This window comes from Syngnathus scovelli, chromosome 4 (assembly GCF_024217435.2).
Source record: "Syngnathus scovelli strain Florida chromosome 4, RoL_Ssco_1.2, whole genome shotgun sequence".
NCBI classification, from domain to species: Eukaryota; Metazoa; Chordata; class Actinopteri; order Syngnathiformes; family Syngnathidae; genus Syngnathus; species Syngnathus scovelli.
Window position 1 is genome coordinate 787,245 of NC_090850.1, and position 21,475 is coordinate 808,719.

The 21,475-nt window shown below is 45.0% G+C and overlaps 1 protein-coding gene across 5 annotated transcripts in view; it reads left to right on the forward strand.

Moving 5' to 3' along the window:
- Positions 1 to 21,475, forward strand: part of LOC125966911 (mitochondrial carrier homolog 2) — a 90,858-nt gene that overhangs the window by 39,954 nt on the left and 29,429 nt on the right. The window contains exons 1-3 of one of the 5 annotated variants that reach the window (XM_068650556.1): positions 10,417 to 10,602; positions 10,697 to 10,808; positions 13,652 to 13,709. In XM_068650556.1, the coding sequence (XP_068506657.1) occupies positions 13,664 to 13,709 (46 nt within the window). In that variant the 5' untranslated portion in view covers positions 10,417 to 10,602; positions 10,697 to 10,808; positions 13,652 to 13,663. The other 4 variants (XM_049717495.1, XR_011086802.1, XM_049717497.2 and 1 more) reach the window with 4 other exon arrangements.

The following is a 21,475-nucleotide window of genomic DNA, read 5'->3' on the forward strand; positions in this document are numbered from 1 at the left end:
AATATTCTAATATTTTGAGATAGGATATTTGAGTTTTCTTAAGCTGTAAGCCATAATCAGCAATATTAAAATAATAAAAGGCTTGCAATATTTCAGTTGATTTGTAATGAATCCAGAATGTATGACATTCTTGTTTTTTTTTAATTGCATTACAGAAAATAAAGAACTTCTTCACAATATTCAAATTTTCAGACAGTCCTGTATTTCCAAAATTATAACAACTGAACCATTGCTAACATCCCAACCGCTGCACAAGAACACAGCAACCATTGCTCTTAAGTGAGTAACTAAAAAAACAAAAATAACAAGTCTATTACCATCAAAAAGACTTCCCTCTGTGGGGGTCACTATATTGACCTTTGTATAGCCCTGGAAATTTTTGGGCGTAGAGGTGTTCCCTCCCCTCTCTACTGATTGGGTAGGGCCTTTATAAGTCTGCTTAACTCTGTTTAACTGTTTCCCATTTTCCCTTTCAATGGCGCTACTGTTAAAACATTTTTTTAAATGGGAAAAACAACTAAGAAAAAGAGGAGCGTTTTGACCTGAATTAATTGATCGTCAATAAAAAAAAAAAAAAAGTTTTTTTCTGTGCGGCTTGGCGGCCCGGTACCAAGTGACCCGCGGACCGGGTGTTGGGGACCCCTGGCGTAGAAGACTTAGCTTGGCCGGTAATGGGGTTTGGATCCTGGTGCTATTTTCCTTTAGCACTTTCTTCGCTTTGGCATATTTCCGGCGTCGCTTTAACACATCCGGCGTGTAGTCATGGTCCAAGTTAATCTTTTTCTCATCCAGCTGGAAGCCCCGCTTTTGCCATGCCAACTTCAGTTGCTCTTTTTTCATTCTGTAGCTCCACCTCGACGACGCGGCTCTGAGTGGTCTAATGCGCAGTGTGGTCTTTCGAGCTGCAATTCAAATGCCTCAGGGAACGCCAATTGTTTTCGCAGCAATCGCTCCAGAAAGACCACCATCGAAGACTAATTCGTTTGACTCTTTGACTGCTAGGATCGTTTTTGATTCGGAAAGGGGGGAGTTCGCTGAAGCATCTCATCCATAAAGTCACTCAAGTCAAAGAGTGACTTTGACTTGAGTGACTACCAATGGTAGAACAAGTTTATTCATTTATTCTCTCTTCCATCCAATTAACATCAAAATGACTTCCTCAATCTGCCCGATATTGTCATTTGCATATTGCAAATGTCAACAGACTTCGATGTGTGTGCGTGACGGATGGCAAACGGACCCCTATAGCTGCCCAACAACATGCCTGGCGTAAATTAACGTAACAAAGGACCCATTTGGCGGCCTAAAAACATGCCTTTCTAGAAAAAACAAGACTTTCTATACAACGTGCTTTCGGGATTAACACGATTCACAAATTCTGGATCCCAAAGTCCGTGTAAAATCGAGATTTAGGTGTGCAGATTTCAGTAATATTTTAGTTATATTTTTGTTTCTGTTGTTTTTGTTTGACAAGTTTTTGAAGTCAATAAAAAATACGAAAACGTTTTTGTTTACTCGTCAGTCAGTGAGAGAAGTGAGCGGAACAGAATGAGGCAATATTTATCATGTTCTGCCTGTATTCTGTTGTTAGAGTCCTGAGGCACTATCCAAGATGTGCATTGGAGTGGGTTTCTGTACTGACTTTTGATAATGTTAGTATTTCTATTTACTAAATGTTTTTTTAAGTCATTAAGACATTTTTTGTCTTTTGCAGATTCTGGGAGGCCAGCAGAAGGCTCTTGATGGCTCCTTACCTCATGTTGTTAATGAGGTACAGCACTACATATTATTACAAGAGTAGTTATACTATCACTATCACAATGCCATGCACATTAAACAGCAATTTTAAAACTTATGTACTGTGTTTTTTGCATCATAAGGCGCTTGGGTTAAAAGCGGACTGAATTGTGGGGACATTTCTGTATTTCATCTATACATAGGGTATATGCATGCCATGACTTAAGATAAATTAGAAAAAACGGCACGGAAGCAACAGTGAATTTGTTTGTATGTGTTTGGTTGTACTTTATTCTACTATTGAACCATGTCAATAGTTATATGAAGCTCCATCAAAGTCCTCATATTCTGTGTTCCAAATACAGTTGGGCAATTTTGCCATTTCACTTGCCAAGTTCCCTCTCATCATTGTCTTGTCATTGTCACGTTGCTCTTCGGAAATTATTCCGGCTTTCCAGAAAGCTTGAATTGTGCCTCGTAAGCATGTCTCTTTGTCGACGCCATTTTAAAGGGTCCTACTGCTGTTTTCATTGAACAAACCCGCAGTATTTATTTATCAGTGGCAGCAGAGGTACATACTCTACGTATTATGTACAGTCCTCTGATTGTTTTACCACCCCAATCTACATAAAGAGTAATTGTCCTCTTCTAATTGTTTCATCGGGACTACATATAATGTATAATGTATATTACGTCCCTGTGGTGACAGCCAGACATTTACAGATTTTGGAATTCGGTCCACACAAAAGGCGCACCTTTTTAAAAGGTGTTCTTTCAGTTTTTGAGAAAATTATTGTCTTTTAAGTCCACCTTATGGTATGGAAAATATGGTACTGTAATTATGTGAACCAACAGTTTCCTGGTTCAATTAGCTAGCTGTATTTATTCAGTCCTTTCCATCATGCTGTTATCATTTTGACATGACACAGTGCATAACAATTGATCAACGGTACATTGCTACTAGAGCACAAACTGCAGCCGAATCGGCCAACACAGGTTAATTTAAGGCCATAGCATAAAATTGTATGTTTATTTGTGTCTTAATTCTTTTTCTACTGAGGTAGCAGTTCTGATATATTCCAAAGCTCTGGAGCTGGAATAGAGAATGCTCTTGACCCTGGGGACTTGTTTTTGGCCCTTAACGGAGGTTTTGGGATGCACTAGGTCGACGAGATAGGAAGGTGCTAAGCCATGCAATGTTTTATAGATTAGTAAGAGAACCTTGAAGTGGTCTTGATTATCAAAAGACTGAAAACCAGATCCATTGCAGAGGCAGATGGACAAAAAAATTAAAAAAAAGATTTGAAGAGCCTGGAGATGTTTTTGACCAGCCCAAGTCTGACCAACATGATTAAAGTTCTCCGTTGCTACGATGGATTTCCGTCAATGAGAAAAATGAGGGCGAGGGAATAATTTAAAAAGGCTACACATGTATTTGTTGCAGTGATGAGGGTCTGTTCATGCTAATCTTATTCATGCACGAAGCGCTAAATTACATTAAACTAGCGAGCGACACATATAGCTTAAAAGCAGCATCATATGTATTTCTTTTGTCCCCTATAATGACGCTTTGTGTATAAAAGCTTCCTTTCAGTAATGTCCGTCTTGATCTCGTTCTGTCTCTTCTGTGAGTGCGGGTGTGTACGATCAAAACACAAACTAGCACGTCTTCTTCGGCGCATTATCTCTTCTTCGTCTGTCTCGCTCTTGCTTCCTGCTAGAGCGCACCCTGGAGACCGGAGGCCGTAACAATCCATAAGTACGCTTCAGAGTAGACACAACATAATGTCATCAACATCGACTGCCTTTGGCTTAAAAGCGGCATCATATGCATTTCCTTTGTCCCCCATGATGACGGTTTGTGTATAAAGGCTTCCTTTCAGTAATATCCGTCTTGATCGCGTTCTGCGTGATCCGCGAAATGTAACACGTCTTCTTCGGCGCATTATTTCTTCGCCTGTCTCGCTCTTGCTTCCTGCTAGAGCCCCCCCTGGAGGCCGGAGGCTGTAAAAATCCATAGGTACGCCGCGCCGCCGTTTAAGGTTCAAAGTAACCTTCTGAATAAAATGCATTAAAAGTTCACATTCATTACAACTTGTTTTTGGTGAGCAAAATGTCAGAAGAATTGAATTTAAATGCTGATTGATTGGGTTTTAATACAATACAGATGGTCCAAACAGCGCCACTGCTTTGTGTAATCTCTGAGTCACATGGCAGAGTAAGAGAAAGGGTTTGGAGCACAGGTGTCAAACTCAAGGCCCGGGGGCCAGATACGGCCCGCCACATCATTCTATGTGGCCCACGAAGACAAATTGTGCATCAAATTCGTGTCATTACTAGAATTGCAAATTGTCTACACTTTTAATATCTATTTTTTTAAATATTTGACCAGTTTTTACTCGTCTGATTTGAAAACGAGTTATTTGTCAGTTTGTTTTGTAGCTTTTACTGTATATAATAGTGTTAAGAGTAAAAGTGATCAAGTAATCACAAAAATCACGAAAAAAATCTTATATAAGCCGCACCTGACTATAAGCCGCAGTGTCCAAAATTTTGGAAAAAAGTCGCGGCTTATAGTCCGGAAATTACGGTAATATAAGCAACACCGGTCTATAAGCCGCAGGTGTTTTAATATTTAATTATCATTTGTAAGAGAATATACACAAGGAGGATTGTCAAGAAAAAGATGGTTCTTTGGGGACGCATACCTTTTATTTGTAACTATACTTGAGATTTTCTGTCAGGCATGGTGTGACAGCCTCCTGAAATACAAAGAAGCTCTTGTTTCAGCAAAAACTAATTACTTCTTTCGAATTATTGGTCTCAATAAAATCAATCCTAAATACTATGGTGGCATAGCTAACGCAACGGCAGCCGACCTCTGATAGCAAACCCCACTCAGCTGACAAGTTCATGACATTTTTCGCTCGAAAGATTCAATCCATTAGGGATGAGATCACGGTGACCGTTCTAAACATTCAGTCATGACTGGCGATTACGAAAGCTGTCAATCATGTGATATCCCTCCTAAATTTTAAAAATGTGTCCGTTGAAAGCCTTACACAATTGGTTAGCGCGGTTTAATAAGCAACTTGCTTACTCGATTCACTTCCAGAATTATTTCAGATTTTAGGACCATCCATCTTAAATATAATTAATCTGTCCGTCTCCTCTGGTAATGTGCCAACAGCCTTTAAGACTGCTTTATTCTATTCAACCATTAGTCAAGCGACCAAACCTCGACCCAGACCGTCTTGGTAATTATAGGCTGGTTTCAAATCTCCCATTCAGAGCAAAGATTCTTGAAAAAGTCATAGCATAGCAGCTTAATGATTACATGGTTGGTAACAATCGATTTGAACCGTTTCAGTCTGGTTTTAGAGCTAACCACTCTACTGAGACAGCTCTTACTAAAGTGACCAATGTTTTTCACCTCTGTAATATTGCTAAGATTCGTCCCATTCTTTCATCTCGTGATGCGAAAATTATTATATATGCATGTTTTACGTTGCGCTATTATTACGTATTGTTCTCTGGTCTTCCTAAGTCTAGTATTAAAAGTCTACAGTTGGTACAAATGCTGCGGCGAGACTGCTCACAAGGACGAGAAAGTTTGATCATTACATCGATACTAGCCAACTTGCATTGGCTCCCGATCCATTTAAGATGCAACTTCAAGGTTCTCTTACTGTCCTATAGAACGTTGCATGGCTCCCCCGGTTGGGGAGGGGATTAGGTGACACCCAAACTGAAAATGACTCTCTGGATTCCATGTTCACAAGGGATCTAAAGCAGATTACCATCGTCGCAGACATTGCCATGGCAATTGAGGGCACCTTCCTGCAGCTCTTCACTTTGAATAAGGACATCTACTTTTTCTTATGATTGTTTTATATTGTGTGTTCAATGTTGCCCTCTCTGCATCCATTGCAGCCTGGTCATCCTGGGGGGATCCTCGCATCTGTGGTCTCTTCTCAAAGTTTCTCATTATCCCCAGTTGGGGTTTTAAGTTTTTCCTTGCCCTCCTGGAAGTTAAGATCAGGAGATGTTAAGAATAATTGTCAGTATTGCCCATGTGAACCCCTTATGAGACTTGTCTGTGATTAAGGGCTATATAAATAAACTTCCCCTCCGCGAGTCGTCACCTTATCGTGGTGGAGGGGTTTGCGTGCCCCTATGATCCTAGGAGCCATGTTGTCGGGGGCTTCATGCCCCTGGTAGGGTCACCCATGGCAAACGGGTCCTAGGTGAGGGGTCAGACAAAGCACGGCTCACCCAAGCCCCTTATGATAAAAAACATAAATGGACTTTGTTTTCCCTCGCCCGGACGCGGGTCACCGGGGCCTCCCTCTGGAGCCAGGCCTGGAGGCGGGGCTCGAAGGCGAGCGTCTGGTGGCCGGGCCTTCGCCCATGGGGCCCGGCCGGGCATAGCCCGAAATGGAAACGTGGGTCCCCCTTCCCATGGGCTCACCACCTGTGGGAGGGGCCGAAGGGGTCGGGTGCAATGTGAGCTGGGCGGCAGCCAAAGGCAGGGACCTTGGCGGTCTGATCCCCGGCTGCAGAAGCTGGCTCTTGGGACATGGAATGTCACCTCTCTGGCTGGAAAGGAGCCCGAGCTGGTGTGCGAGGCACAAAGATTCCGACTAGATATAGTCGGACTAGCCTCCACACACAGTTTGGGTTCCGGTACAAGCCCTCTCGAGAGGGGCTGGACTCTCTTCCACTCTGGAGTTGCCCACGGTGAGAGGCGTCGAGCAGGTGTGGGTATACTTATTGCCCCCCGGCTGGGCGCCTGCACATTGGGGTTCACCCCGGTGAACGAGAGGGTAGCCTCCCTCCGCCTTCGGGTGGGGGGACGGGTCCTGACTGTTGTTTGTGTCTATGCACCAAACAGCAGCTCAGAGTACCCACCCTTCTTGGGGTCCCTGGAAGAAGTGCTGGAGAGCGCTCCTTCTGGGGACTCTATCGTTCTACTGGGTGACTTCAATGCTCACGTGGGCAATGACAGTGAGACCTGGAAGGGCGTGATTGGGAGGAACGGCCCCCCTGATCTGAACCCGAGCGGTGTTCTATTGTTGGACTTCTGTGCTCGACACGGATTTTCAATAATGAACACCATGTTCAAACATAAGGGTGTCCATGTGTGCACTTGGCACCAGGACACCCTAGGCCGCAGTTCGATGATCGACTTTGTAGTCGTGTCATCGGATTTGCGGCCGCATGTTTTGGACACTCGGGTGAAGAGAGGGGCGGAGCTGTCAACTGATCACCACCTGGTGGTGGGTTGGCTCCGATGGTGGGGGAAGATGTCGGTCCGACCTGGCAGACCCAAACGCTCTGTGAGGGTCTGCTGGGAACGTCTGGCAGAATCTCCTGTCAGGAAGAGCTTCAACTCCCACCTCCGGCAGAGCTTTTCCCACGTCCCGGGGGAGGCGGGGGACATTGAGTCTGAGTGGACCATGTTCCGCGCCTCCATTGTTGAGGCGGCCGACCGGAGCTGTGGCCGTAAGGTCGTTAGTGCCTGTCGTGGCGGCAATCCCCGAACCCGCTGGTGGACACCGGCGGTAAGGGATGCCGTCAAGCTGAAGAAGGAGTCCTATCGGGCCGTTTTGGCCTGCGGGACTCCGGAGGCAGCTGACAGGTACCGGATGGCCAAGCGGAACGCGGCTTCGGCGGTTGCTGAGGCAAAAACCCGGGCGTGGGAGGAGTTCGGTGAGGCCATGGAGAATGACTTTCGGACAGCTTCGAGGAAATTCTGGTCCACCATCCGGCGTCTCAGGAGGGGGAAGCAGTGCAACGTGAACACTGTTTACAGTGGGGATGGCGTGCTGCTGACCTCGACTCGGGACGTCGTGAGTCGGTGGGGAGAATACTTCGAAGACCTCCTCAATTCCACCTACACGCCTTCCATTGAGGAAGCAGGGCCTGGAGACTCTGAGGCGGATTCTCCAATCTCTGGGGTCGAAGTCACTGAGGTAGTTAAAAAACTCCTCGGTGGCAAGGCCCCGGGGGTGGATGAGATCCGCCCGGAGTTCTTAAAGGCTCTGGATGTTGTGGGGCTGTCATGGCTGACACGCCTCTACAACGTTGCGTGGACATCGGGGACAGTGCCTCTGGATTGGCAGACTGGGGTGGTGGTTCCCCTCTTTAAGAAGGGGGACCGGAGGGTGTGTTCCAATTACAGGGGAATCACACTCCTCAACCTCCCTGGTAAGGTCTATTCAGGGGTGCTGGAGAGGAGGGTCCGTCGGGAGGTCGAACCTCGGATTCAGGAGGAGCAGTGTGGCTTTCGTCCTGGCCGTGGAACAGTGGACCAGCTCTACACCCTCGGCAGGATCCTCGAGGGTGCATGGGAGTTCGCCCAACCAGTCCACATGTGTTTTGTGGACTTGGAGAAGGCGTTCGACCGTGTCCCTCGGGAGCTTCTGTGGAGGGTGCTTCGGGAGTACGGGGTGCCGAGCCAACTGATAAGGGCGGTTCGGTCCCTGTATCACCGATGCCAGAGTCTGGTCCGCATTTCCGGCAGTAAGTCGGATTCGTTCCCAGTGAGGGTTGGACTCCGCTAAGGCTGCCCTTTGTCACCGATTCTGTTCATAATTTTTATGGACAGAATTTCTAGGCGCAGCCGAGGCGTTGAGCGGGTCCGGTTTGGGGACCTCAGCATCGCGTCTCTGCTCTTTGCAGATGACGTGGTGCTGTTGGCTTCTTCAGGCCGTGATCTCCAGCTCTCGCTGGAACGGTTCGCAGCCGAGTGTGAAGCGGTCGGGATGAGGGTCAGCACCTCCAAATCCGAGTCCATGGTCCTCGATCGGAAAAGGGTGGAATGCCCTCTCCGGATCGGGGATGAGATCCTGCCCCAAGTGGAGGAGTTCAAGTATCTTGGAGTCTTGTTCACGAGTGAGGGGAGGATGGAGCGTGAGATCGACAGGCGGATCGGTGCAGCGTCGGCAGTAATGCGGACCCTGTACCGGTCCGTTGTGGTGAAGAGAGAGCTGAGCCAAAAGGCAAAGCTCTCAATTTACCGGTCGATTTACGCTCCTACCCTCACCTATGGTCACGAGCTATGGGTCGTGACCGAAAGAACGAGATCTCGGATACAAGCGGCCGAAATGAGTTTTCTCCGCAGGATGTCCGGGCTCTCCCTTAGAGATAGGGTGAGAAGCTCGGTCATCCGGGAGAGACTCGGAGTAGAGTCGCTACTCCTCCACGTTGAGAGGAGCCAGATGAGGTGGCTCGGGCATCTTATCAGGATGCCTCCTGGACGCCTCCCTGGGGAGGTGTTCCGGGCATGTCCCACCGGTAGGAGACCCCGGGGACGACCCAGGACGCGCTGGAGAGACTATGTCTCTCAGCTGGCCTGGGAACGCCTTGGGATCCCCCGGGATGAGCTGGATGAAGTGGCTGGGGAGAGGGAAGTCTGGGAGTCCCTCCTAAAGCTGCTGCCCCCGCGACCCGACCCCGGATAAGCGGAAGAAGATGGATGGATGGATGGATAAATAAACTTGATTTGACTTAACATTTATTGACAGAGATGAAGGAGCTCTGCAAACATACAAACATGCATAAATCTCAGCGATGACCACAATAAAACTAATGTACACGGAACAAGAGCAACAGACAACTGTTATAATATGAGAATTAAAATGTTTTTCATGTTGCTTCACCTCCAAGGCAACATCACGTTCTAATTGCAGGTTGCCGTCCCAGATAGATATAGATAGATAGATAGATAGATAGATAGATAGATAGATAGATAGATAGATAGATAGATAGATAGATAGATAGATAGTGTTAGAGATTCGCTCACTCCAACTTATTTTGCAAGAACCACACGGGAGACAAGCAAGTCCTTTTAGACACCTGCAGGTGGAGAGTCCATTCGTCGCTGTGCGTGCAGCAATGTTCGACTGGAGGTCTAAAACCCTCCCTCCTGCAAGGGCATATTTATTAAGAGAAACAGAGTGGGGGTAAGAGTAGACTGAATAGGAAGCCCTTGTGCTCTAGTCAAAACATATCAGGGGGTGTTTTACGACCTTGTGTAGGATGAGACAAGGTAGGTTATTTATTACCGGTTGCATTCCAACATAATCATACAATAAGGATAATCTGAAAAACCCTAACAGATAGATAGATAGATAGATAGATAGATAGATAGATAGATAGATAGATAGATTGATTGATTGATGGATGGATGGATGGATGGATGGATGGATGGATGGATGGATGGATGGATAGATGGATAGATGGATAGATGGATAGATAGATAGATTGATGGATGGATGGATAGATTGATAGATGGATAGATAGATTGATAGATGGATGGATGGTAGATGGATAGATGGATAGATGGATAGATTGATTGATTTAACCTGGCCGTAACCAGCTCAGTGGCCTAGTGGTAGCGTGTCCACCCTGAGTTGTGGGTTCAAACCTCGGCCGGGTCATACCAAAGACTATAAAAATGGGACCCATTGCCTCCCTGCTTTCACTCAGCATTAAGGGTTGGAATTGGGGGGTTAGATCACCAAATGATTCCCGAGCGCGGCACCGCTGCTGCTCAGTGTGTGTGTGTGTGTGTGTGTGTGTGTGTGTGTGTGTGTGTGTGCGTGCGTGCGTGCGTGCGTGCGTGCGTGCGTGCGTGCGTGCGTGCGTGCGTGCGTGTACGTGTGTGTACGAAGGATGGTGAACAGTCAAAGTCAACCCGCGGAGCAGCTACAAATACCTACAACATGATCTTCATGCAGATGGTGACACTGTTGTGCATCGTTCAACTATTCAGTGCACTTTGTATAAGGAGATGCTGTATGGGAGAATAATGCGGCAGAAGCGTTTTCTGCGCACATGCCACAAACAGAGTCACTTGAGGTATGCTAATGCACATTTGGACAAGCCAGCTTCGTCTTGGAATAAGGTGCTGTGGACTGATGAAACTAAAATTGTGTTATTTGGACATAACAAGGGGATGTATGGAGGAAGAAGAACACATCATTCCATGACAAACACTTGCTACCCACAGTCAAATTTGGTGGTGGTTCCATCATGCTGTGTGTGGGGCTGTGTGGCCAGTCCAGGTATTAGCAGTCTTGTTAAAGTTGAAGGTTTACATCTCTGTCCCTACACCTAAATATTATTGAAAATCTGTGGTGTGATTTAAAGCGGGCCATCCATGCTCAGAAACCATCAAACTTGACTGAACTGGAGATATTTTGTCAAGAAGAATGGTCAAAAATAATCAATCAGAATCCAGACCCTCATTGGAAGCTATAGGAAGTGTTTAGAGGCTGTTATTTCTGCAAAAGGAGGATCTACTGATCTATTGATGTCATTTTTCTATTGGGGTGCCCAAATTTGTGCACATGCCTATTTTTGTTTAGGTCAGGGGTGGGCAATTAATTTTTACAAGGGGCCACATGAAAAACTTGAGTTGTGTCAGAGGGCCACACCTACGATAACTTAAACCTGCTCAATTTTCTTCCATTGTAAAATGCACAAAATTATTTATTTTAAATAGTTGGTACTGGTAATTAGAAGAATACAATTATTCTGTTTATATTTATATTAAGCTATGTGAAATTGTGGTGTATAGGTCAAATAAAAAAATCATTAATCAGTACAATTTATTCTTAACTTCTTGAACTTTTCCTCAAATGACAAAGCCGCTCCATCTCTGGGTGTGAAGTTTGATAAAAAGTCCTTGTTGGGCTTGCAGTTTTGCTAGCAACGCATCAGCCTCTGATGCGCCCTGTTTATCAGACAGATGTATTTTTTCTCATGCTTGGTCGTGCAGTGGCGACTCAAATTATATTCTTTAAACACAGCGACCTGTGTACCACAAATCAGGCACACGGCTTTACCTTTCATTTCTGTAAAGAAATATTTGGCAGTCCATGTCTTGTTGAAAACACGGCGCTCCTTGTCAACTTTTCTTTTCTGAGGGTCAGCACACATTTCTCGGGCAGCATTACTTAGCTTGTTCACCTTCACGCACAGCTCACATACACGTACGCTACACGGAAGTGCTACGCCTTTCAAAATAAAAGCAAAACAGTTGTATTGCACGCACGACACTATTTTATTTAGTTTTTTTTAAATTAAGTAGTAATCAAATATAATTTATGATTGGCCTCATGCGGGCCGGACAGTGACGCCCGCGGGCCGTAATTTGCCCAGGTCTGGTTTAGGTAATGATTGCACACTGTCTGTAAATCCTATAAACTTCATTTCACTTCTCAAATATCACTGTTTTTGTCTGCTATATGATATATTCAACTGAAATTGCTGACCCGAACAACCAATGATTTATAAAAGAAAATCTTGAAAATGATCAGCGGTGCCCAAAGTTTGTGCGTGCGTGCGTGCGTGCGTGCGTGCGTGCGTGCGTGCGTGCGTGCGTGCGTGCGTGCGTGCGTGCGTGCGTGCGTGCGTGCGTGCGTACCAGAGTTGAGGACTCGAGTCACTGTGACTTGGACTCGAGTCGACTCGAGTCGCTGTTTTGATGACTTGTGACTTGACTTGACAAAAAATAAAAAAACTTGAGACTCGATTTGGACTTGGAAGTTAAAGACTCGGGACTTGACTTGAGACACGATGACTTGAATGACTTCAGTGTTAGTTTATGTTTTCAGTTTGAATATAAAATTAATAATACATTTAAAAAAATAATATCGATAACACGGTAGGAGCGCAGGCTGAGAATGGAGTTGTCATGATTGGATCACTACCCTGTCAATCAATCAGTCGTGCCCTCTCTACGTACCTAACGTTTTTATTGGAGAATCACACCCCTTTATATCAGACATGCACAAACATGTGAGCGGGAGCGGTACTGCGAGTCATCACCTTCGGCTATCGTTATTACCTTTATGACGGCAAAAGACGGACAGCACAGTGCAAGATATGCAGCAGACGGCAGACGTTAATTTGTTTAGATTGAGGCTCAATCTAAATCAAAAGTATTGTCATTTTTTAAACAGGTTAGACACATTGGACAATGATTGTTACTTAAAGTTACTTATATCTTGTCTTTTAATGTTACTAAGGTCAGGTTCTGCGGGTAAAATTGCAATAATAAGGTGACTTGACTTGGACTTGACTTGACCTATTTAAGGACTTGGCTTGACTTGGCTTGACATAATCTGTGACTTGACTTTAAGGTTAAGACTTGAGACTTACTTGAAACTTGCACGTGTGTGACTTGGTCCCATCTCTGGTGCGTACGTACGTATGTACGTACGAACGAACATACATACATACATACATACATACATACATACATACATACATACATACATACATACATATATATATATATATATATATATATATATATATATATATATATATATATATATATATATATATATAATCTATTTAATATGCAGTGTTGTACCTGAACACATTCAATGAACATAAATTTATGAACTTGTTCATATTCACGAACTTGAACTGAACGTCGCGCATTTTAGGTTTGTGAACGTTTTTGTGAATGCGCTCATTCTGGGTGGGGCCAATGAACGGTTTTAAAGGGCAGTTCATTTTTGTTTCATAGGTGCCAGGTTTTTTCTTCCTAGACTTCAAAATAAAACTCACCGCACTGTAAAGTGGCTTAATTAGGTGTGCCAAAATTATTTGGCTCTCTTGGCCACAAACAGTCGCACGGCACTTGGTCATCAAAATGGGACGTGTGCTTGGATGAGCTAAGTATGTGACAGACGGAATTATTAGGTTTAATTGGGGAAGACTCAAACCTGTCGATACAAGACCTAGTAGCTCACAGTGATTGTCTGCACAAATAACCATGAACCAGGAGGCAAAAGAAGCTTCCTGAAGAGCTCAGAGACAGAATTGATGACGTGATTTTCATTAATGCATTTCAGGTTTCAAATGTGTGTTTTGTAAATTTCTGTCTCCACAGACAACCAAAGAGATGATAGCTCGTTCCTTTGCCACCGTAGTCACACATCCCTTTCATGGTATGTAAACATTTCTTTTGAGCGTTATTAATTAGGGTGTGACGTACGTTTTTTCATGAATACGATACATACGTATAGATATACTGCCTAATTATTTGACACAAAGCAATATATTGCTTTTTTTGTATAAGTTTATACCAAAAAAACTATTAAATAAAATATATACATACCAAAAAAAACCATATATTTCGATACAGCACCAGTGGCTTTTTAAAAATAAACTCATACTCATGAAAGGTAAATAAGCATTTTTTTTTCTTTCAATAGATTTTACTGTGCCACAGACAGAACGCATGTCACAAGCCTACCACAATATCTTCAGCAGAGATTCAATCAAAACGTCATCACAACTAGTCTAGATGATAAGAGGGGTCCTTGCCCCCACTTTTTTATGCCACGTTTTTTTCTTTTTTTTTTTAGTACTATCTATTTTCAGCATCTGCCAGGTAATGAGGTAAAATGCCTGAATTGCTTAATTTTTAGCTTTTTACTGCACACAACCCAAACCCAAAAATTGAAAGATGAATTATAAGTGACAGAACCTTTGACGTCTACTTACAGCAGGGGTGTCAAACTCTAGCCCGAGGGCCAAATTTGACTACGATGTGGATCGTGACATTTACCTTCAATTCTGACACTGGAAATGCAATGCAGTAGTTTTTTATTTGATAATAGTTCATAAAATCTTGACAGTTGAACAAACCTTTGGTAAGTAAATGGCTGAGCTTCAATTTCCACGTCCTGGTAAATTCTAAATGTGCCAAGGTTAATTTGGCATCCTGAAGCATCCAAAAGTATTTTTTCCTATCTCAACCTAACTATAATGAAGGGAGGTGGACAATTTGAAAATGTGTATAGCGGAGTTTGAAAATGTGTTTAAAGCAATAAAAAGTGAAAGTGAGTGTTACACCTCAAACAAGCGTTGTAGGTGGTAAATTCTTTGTGCCTAGGTCGGTTTGGCATTCTGAAGCCACCCAAAGCATTTTTTACTACGTCAACCTAACCTTAGTGAAGGGACATGGAAAATTAGAAAACATATATGCCCTGTTAACTTCCTGTGTAATGCATTGTAGGGGAATGTGGGCCCATGGGAGTGTTTTCAGTTGAGTTCTGCCTGTGAGTGATGTACCGTATTTTCCGGATTCCAAATTGCTCCGGAGTACATGTCGCACCAGCCATAAAATGCATAATAAAGAAGAAAAAAAAGATATGTCACACCGGACATACTTGTACGGAGTACAAGTCGCATTTTTGGGAGAACTTTGACAAAATCTAACACCAAGAACAGACATGAACAGGCAACAACAGGACAAACGTGGAGCTGAGAACGTGCCTGGCGCGACATTAACAGTTATTCAAATAATTAATTACATAAATAACACATTCATCAAACTATCTGCGTCTCTTCAAATCATCAAATCCATCGAAAGCTTTGTCTTTTGTGTACACAACACCGCTTTGGACCCCGGAAGTGCATGCGGCGCTGATGTCGGACTCGTTGTCTGCTGCAGTTCAAATTATTTCACAGGCCCATATAACTATATATATACTATGTATCAAATAACTATAACAAATAACAATTTTATCAAACCATTCATGTCGCTCCAAATAATTGAATCCATCGAAATCTTCGTCCTCTGTGTCACTTTAAAAAAAAAACATTGCTGCTTACTCCGGAAGTACATCAGACGATTCGTCGTCAGTTGCGGCTGCAATTATTCCACAGATCTATATAACTACCGTAATTTTCGGACAATAAGCCACGACGTTTTTCTCAAATTTTGAACCCTGCGGTTTATAGTCAGGTGCGGCTTATCTATGGGGTTTTTCCGTGATTTTTGTGATGACTTGATCACTTTTATACACTCGTAAAAAGGCTGTGGACCGCTGTTGGCTGTGGACCGCTGTTGTGCGGCACCGCTTTGCTGGGCGGAGGGATATGTGACACGGTCACTGGGGAGAAAAGTGGTGTTGATCGCATGTCCATCCGCCAGGCAAATAGTGCTATATAATTCACACAAAGAAGAGACAGAACGAGAACAAGACAGACATTACTGAAGAAAGGAAGCTTTTATACACAAACCGTCATTATGGGGGACAAAAGAAATGCATATGATGCCGCTTTTAAGTTAAAGGCATTCGATTTGGGCCATTGTTGATGACATCGTGTTGCGTCACCTTTTTCTTTATTTATTTCCCAGTCACGTCTACTCTGGAGCTATACGTGTAGCTCGCTAGTTTAATGTAACTTAGCGCGAACAGACTCTCATCATGGAAAATGCTAGAAGAAATGCTTAAAAGCGACGACAAAAGAGACTGAGAAAGTGTGTGGCGAAGGATAGCTTTTACTTCAAAGCCACGCTGTTGTAATAAACAGCGGCGTCCATGAAAAAGACGTCGCTTGGATGGCAGCATATGTTGCTCCAAAATCTGTATGTACTTTTCAGCATTTATGTTGCTTTCACAGAAATGTAAGTCACCCATGCCATGGGAACTAATGCACCCCCCATACCATTACAGATGCTGGCTTTTGAACTTTGCATTGATAACAGTCCGGATGGTCCGCTTCTTCTTTGGTCCGGAGGACACGACGTCCAGTGTTTCAAAGAACAATTTGAAAAGTGGACTAATCAGACCACAAAACACTTTTCCATTGTGCATCAGTCCATTTTACATGAGCTTGGGCCCAGAGAACCCAGCGGCGTTTCTGGATGTTGTTTATAAACGGCTTTTGCTTTGCATGGTAGAGTTTTAACCCGCACTTACTGATGTAGTGACGAACTGTATTTACTGCCAGTGGTTTTCTGAAGTTTTCCTGACCCCATTTAGTGATATCCTTTAACATTCATGTCGTTTTTAAAGGCAGTGTCGTCTGAGGGATCGAAGGTCACGGTCATTCAGTCTTGGTTTCCGGCCGTGGCGCTTACGTGCAGTGATTTCACCAGATTCTCTGAACCTTTTGATGATATTATGGACCGTAGATGTTGAAATCCCTAAATTCCTTGTAATTTTCCTTTGAGAAATGTTGTTTTTAAACTGTTCAACTATTTTCTCACACAGTTGTGGACAAAGTGGTGAACTTCGCCCCATCCTTGCTTGTGAATGACTAAGCATGTTTGGGAAGGCTCGTTTTATACCCAATCATGGTACCCACCTGTTCCCAATTAGCCTGATCATATGTGGGATGTTCCAAATCAAAGTCAAAAAGTCAAAGTCAAAGTCTCCTTTATTGTCAATTCCTCCGCATGTCAAGACACACAAAGAGATCGAAATTACGTTTCTCACTATCCCAGGGTGACAAGACAGAGTTCACAACGCACATACAAGTAAACAACACAGGAAAAATAACATAAGAAGTCAACATCAATGAACAATAAGCGTGATAGCACGCTAGCCGCTCCCGATGCACAGCAGAGTCCGGTAAGATGACAGTCAACCAGGCCACTGTGAACACGAGCACACAGCAGGCACGCACTGTCCGGTTCGTGGATCCTATCAGGCGAACGCAACCCATCTTGTCGTCCCGCGAACGAACGTACGCCAGGAGAATGGAAGGCACGGATGGGCGAGCTGGGTTGGCCGCAAGCCTGGCCCGACGTCTCCGCGCTGGCCCCTCTTCCGCTGCCTCGCAGACCCGCTGCCGACGCATCCCAACAATGCTCCAGGACGGAGCAGTCCGAGCTCAGGACGCAGTCCAACCGGGGGAGGAAGAGCAGGCCAGTCCGGCGTCGCTCCATGACGAACCAGTCCGAGCGCTAACACCAGCAGCAAATCTCTCCACACCAAAGTCCAGAACGCCATAAAACCCACTTCCGCCGATGTTGAGCAGAACATGCCCGCCGCACTAGTAGCACGACGTATCACACGAGACGAATACACACAAAACTGCCAGACAAACACTCAGTAAACACTCACAAAACACCGAACGGGACAGAGAGTGGCCGCTGCGTGTGCACGCGCCGCCATCTTGAATAGGCAATAGGTGTTTGATGAGCTTTTCTCAGTTTTCTCAGTATTTCTTGCCACCTTTCCCAACTTCTACTGGATGTGTTGCAACCATGAAATTCTAAGTTAATTATTATTTGGCAAAAAACAATTAAGTTTATCAGTTTGAACATTAAATATGTTGTCTTTGTAATGTATTCAATTGGATATGGGTTGAGAAGGGTTTGTATTTTGTTTTTATTTACATTTTACACTATTTCCCAACTTCAACCGAATCCGGTTTGTAGTAAGTAATGTGTTAATGATCAAGTAATAATGTGTTAATAATTTCATATATAAACCACTCCTGATTATAAATCGCACCAAACTATGAAAAAATCTGCGACTTATAGTCCGGAAAATACGGTGCTTCATTCCTGTGATTAGTGAGATGAAAATATTGTGTTTTGTTGACGGTAAAAAGTAACAAGCAAAAATGACGTTTATTTGCGCCTTGATGTCGATGTTGTCACAAGGTCAATTGGGATATTTAAAGTAGTTGAGGCATGTACACATATTTTTCCAATTGTTTTAGAAAACCAGATGCTGGACTGCTGACTTGAAGCCAAATATTGACTGCAACAAAGTGCAACAGAATAGCATAGTTCTTTTCATATACTAAATTCCCCTTTTGGAATCAGCTGTTTTATTTTGCATTACAACTTCAAAACAAACCCTTTTGATAGTTTTATATATCATTCTCTTTTGTGGAACAAAAAATACATACAAGTATTTATTAAATTAATTTATTTATTCATTCATTCACATTAAATTGACTTGTGATGCCATTGTTCTGTGTAATGGAATGTTGTATATAACAGTAAACAATTTTGCCAAAGTCGTCTTATCTATTCTACTTCTCCGCCATGGTCTATGTTGCGTGCTTGGACATAGCAGACCAAAGATAATGCGTACGAGCAAAGAAAATTATTTGCGCGGTATGAAATCCGCAATGTAGTGAAACCGCGATAAACGAACGGTGATGTAGCAAGGGATTACTGTCATCTGAACTGCAACTAAACATCGCGGTTCGTTTATCGCGATTTCAGTACATCACGGGTTTTTGAATTTTGAGTAAGTTGATCCTGAGTATAAGTCGCCCCCCCACCCAAACTATGAAAAAAAAAATGCAATTTATAGTCTGAAAATTACGGTAGTTTATAAATAGTTATATAGGCCTGTGGAATAATTTAAACTGCAACTGACAACGAGTCTGACGTCAGCGCCGCATTTACTTCCGGAGTCAGCAGAGTTGGTTATAAGTGACACAGAGGACGAAGATTTCGATGGATTTAATGATTTGGAGTGATACAGATGGTTCAATAAACTTGTTGTAGATATTTGAATAACTCTTAATATGTTACGTCAGGCACGTTAAAAAGTCAAAGTCAAAGTCAGCTTTATTGTCAATTTCTCCACATGCCAAAGACACACAAAGAAACCGAAATTTCGTTCCCCCCTATCCCACGGTGACAAGACATGGCTCACAACAGACAAACAAGTAAACAAGTATAACAAAAGCGTGCTGAATAAATAATGAATAAATAACACAACAATAAATAAATAAATAAGAGGAGCAGGAAAAAAAAGGAGCAAGTGCGCGTACAGCAGACATTCCCGAAAATAGCGCAACAGTGCCACACGCTACGCAGAAGGGGGTAGCGAGTTCAGGGCCCTAACAGCCTGGAGAAAGAAGCTGTTGGCAAGTCTGGTGGTGCGGGAGCGCAGGCTCCTGTACCTCTTCCGAGAGGGAAGAAGGTCAAACAAAGAGTGAGCCGGGTGACTCACATCTCTGGCAATCGAGGTTGCCTTGCGGGCGAGATGGGAGGTGTAAATGTCCTTCAGGGAGGGGAGCGAAGCACCAATAATCTTACCAGCCGTATTCACTATGCGCTGCAGGGCCTTCAAGTTCTGTTCAGTGCAGTTACCACCCCAGACAGCGATGCAACTGGTGAGGACGCTCTCAATGGTGCCACGGTAGAATGTAGACAGGACTGCCTGAGGAGCACATGCACGCCTGAGCTTCCGCAGGAAGTACAGGCGGCGCTGAGCTTTCTTTGCCAGTGACGAGGTGTTTGCGGACCAGGAGAGGTCCTCACTGATGTGCACCCCCAGGAACTTGGTGCAGCTCACCCTCTCCACCACAGCACCGTCGATGATCAGCGGCAGGTGTGTTGTGTGACCCTTCCGGAAGTCAACAATGATTTCCTTGGTCTTATTGACGTTCAGCAGAAGGTTGTTGTCCCTGCACCACGGGGTCAGAAGGTCAACTTCCGACCTGTACCGAGTCTCGTCGCCCTTCGTGATGAGACCCACCAGAGTCGTGTCGTCAGCAAACTTCACTATGCGGTTGTCGCTGTAGGTCGCAGTGCAGTCATGCGTCAGCAGGGTGAAGAGTAATGGACTGAGCACGCAGCCCTGGGGGGCCCCCGTGCTCAGCATGATGCTGGCGGAGATTTTATCGCCAACACGCACCACCTGAGGCCTCTGACAGAGGAAGTCCAGTAGCCAGTTGCAGAGGGAGGTACTGAGTTTGCAGATGAGTCGCTGCGGCACAATGGTGTTGAAGGCAGAGCTGAAGTCCACAAACAGCAACCTCACATATGAGTCCTTTCTCTCCAGATGGGTGAGGGCCGAGTGGAGGGCAGAGCAGATGGCATCCTCAGAGGACTGCTTGGCACGGTACGCAAACTGGAAAGGGTCAATGGTGGGGGGGAGAACGGACTTGATGTGCTCCATGACCAGCCGCTCAAAGCACTTCATGATGATGGGCGTCAGTGCCACAGGGCGGTAGTCATTGAAGCAGGACGGTGCAGGTTTCTTCCGCACAGGAACGATGGTGGCAGCCTTGAAACACGAGGGGACGATGGCCTGCTGCAGGGAAACGTTAAAGATGTCCGTGAAGACACCCGACAGCTCCCCAGCGCAGTCCTTCAGCGCTCGACCCGGGATGTTGTCAGGGCCCGCCGCCTTACGGGTTTCAATAGCGGCAAGCGCCCTCCTCACACCGTCGGCAGAGAGGCGCAGGGGCTGCTCGTGTGGGGGGGGGGAGTGGTCTTCAGCGGGCAAGTGCTGTTCTGGGCGTCGAAGCGAGCAAAGAAGCGGTTCAGATCGTTCAGCAGACGGACGTCGCCCTCACAGCTCCTCGGCGCGGGCTTGTAGTCCGTGATGGTCTGAATGCCCCGCCAAAGGCTACGTGCGTCCTTGCTGTCCTTGAAGTGGGTGGAGACCTTGCACGAGAACGCCTTCTTCGCTTCTTTGATGCCTCGGGACAGGTCGGCCCTCGCTGTCCTCAAGCCAGCCTCATCCCCTGCTCTGAAAGCCTTGTCCCTGGCCCTCAACAGTCTGAGGACAGCCCCCGTTAGCCACGGCTTCCAGTTCGCGCGAGTGACGATGGATTTCGAGCAAGTCACATCATCGATGCACTTCGTGATGTAAGAGGTAACAGAGTCAGTATACTCCTCTATGTCCGTCCAATCGTTGTAGGTGGCTGCCTGCTTAAAGAAGTCCCAGTCAGTGGTATCGAAGCAGTCACGAAGTGCATCGGAGGCACCCTCAGGCCACACTCGAACCTGCCTCCGAACCGGCCTGGATGCCTTTACCAATTTTCTGTATGCGGGCAAAAGCAAAACGGTGAGATGGTCAGAAAGCCCCAGATGGGGGAGGGGGGTGGCTTTGAAAGCTCCCTTTTGCGCCGAGTAGACTAGGTCCAGGAAGCTGTCTCCACGTGTCGGAAAAGGAACATGCTGGTGAAGCCTCGGGAAAACAGACTTCAGGTTGGC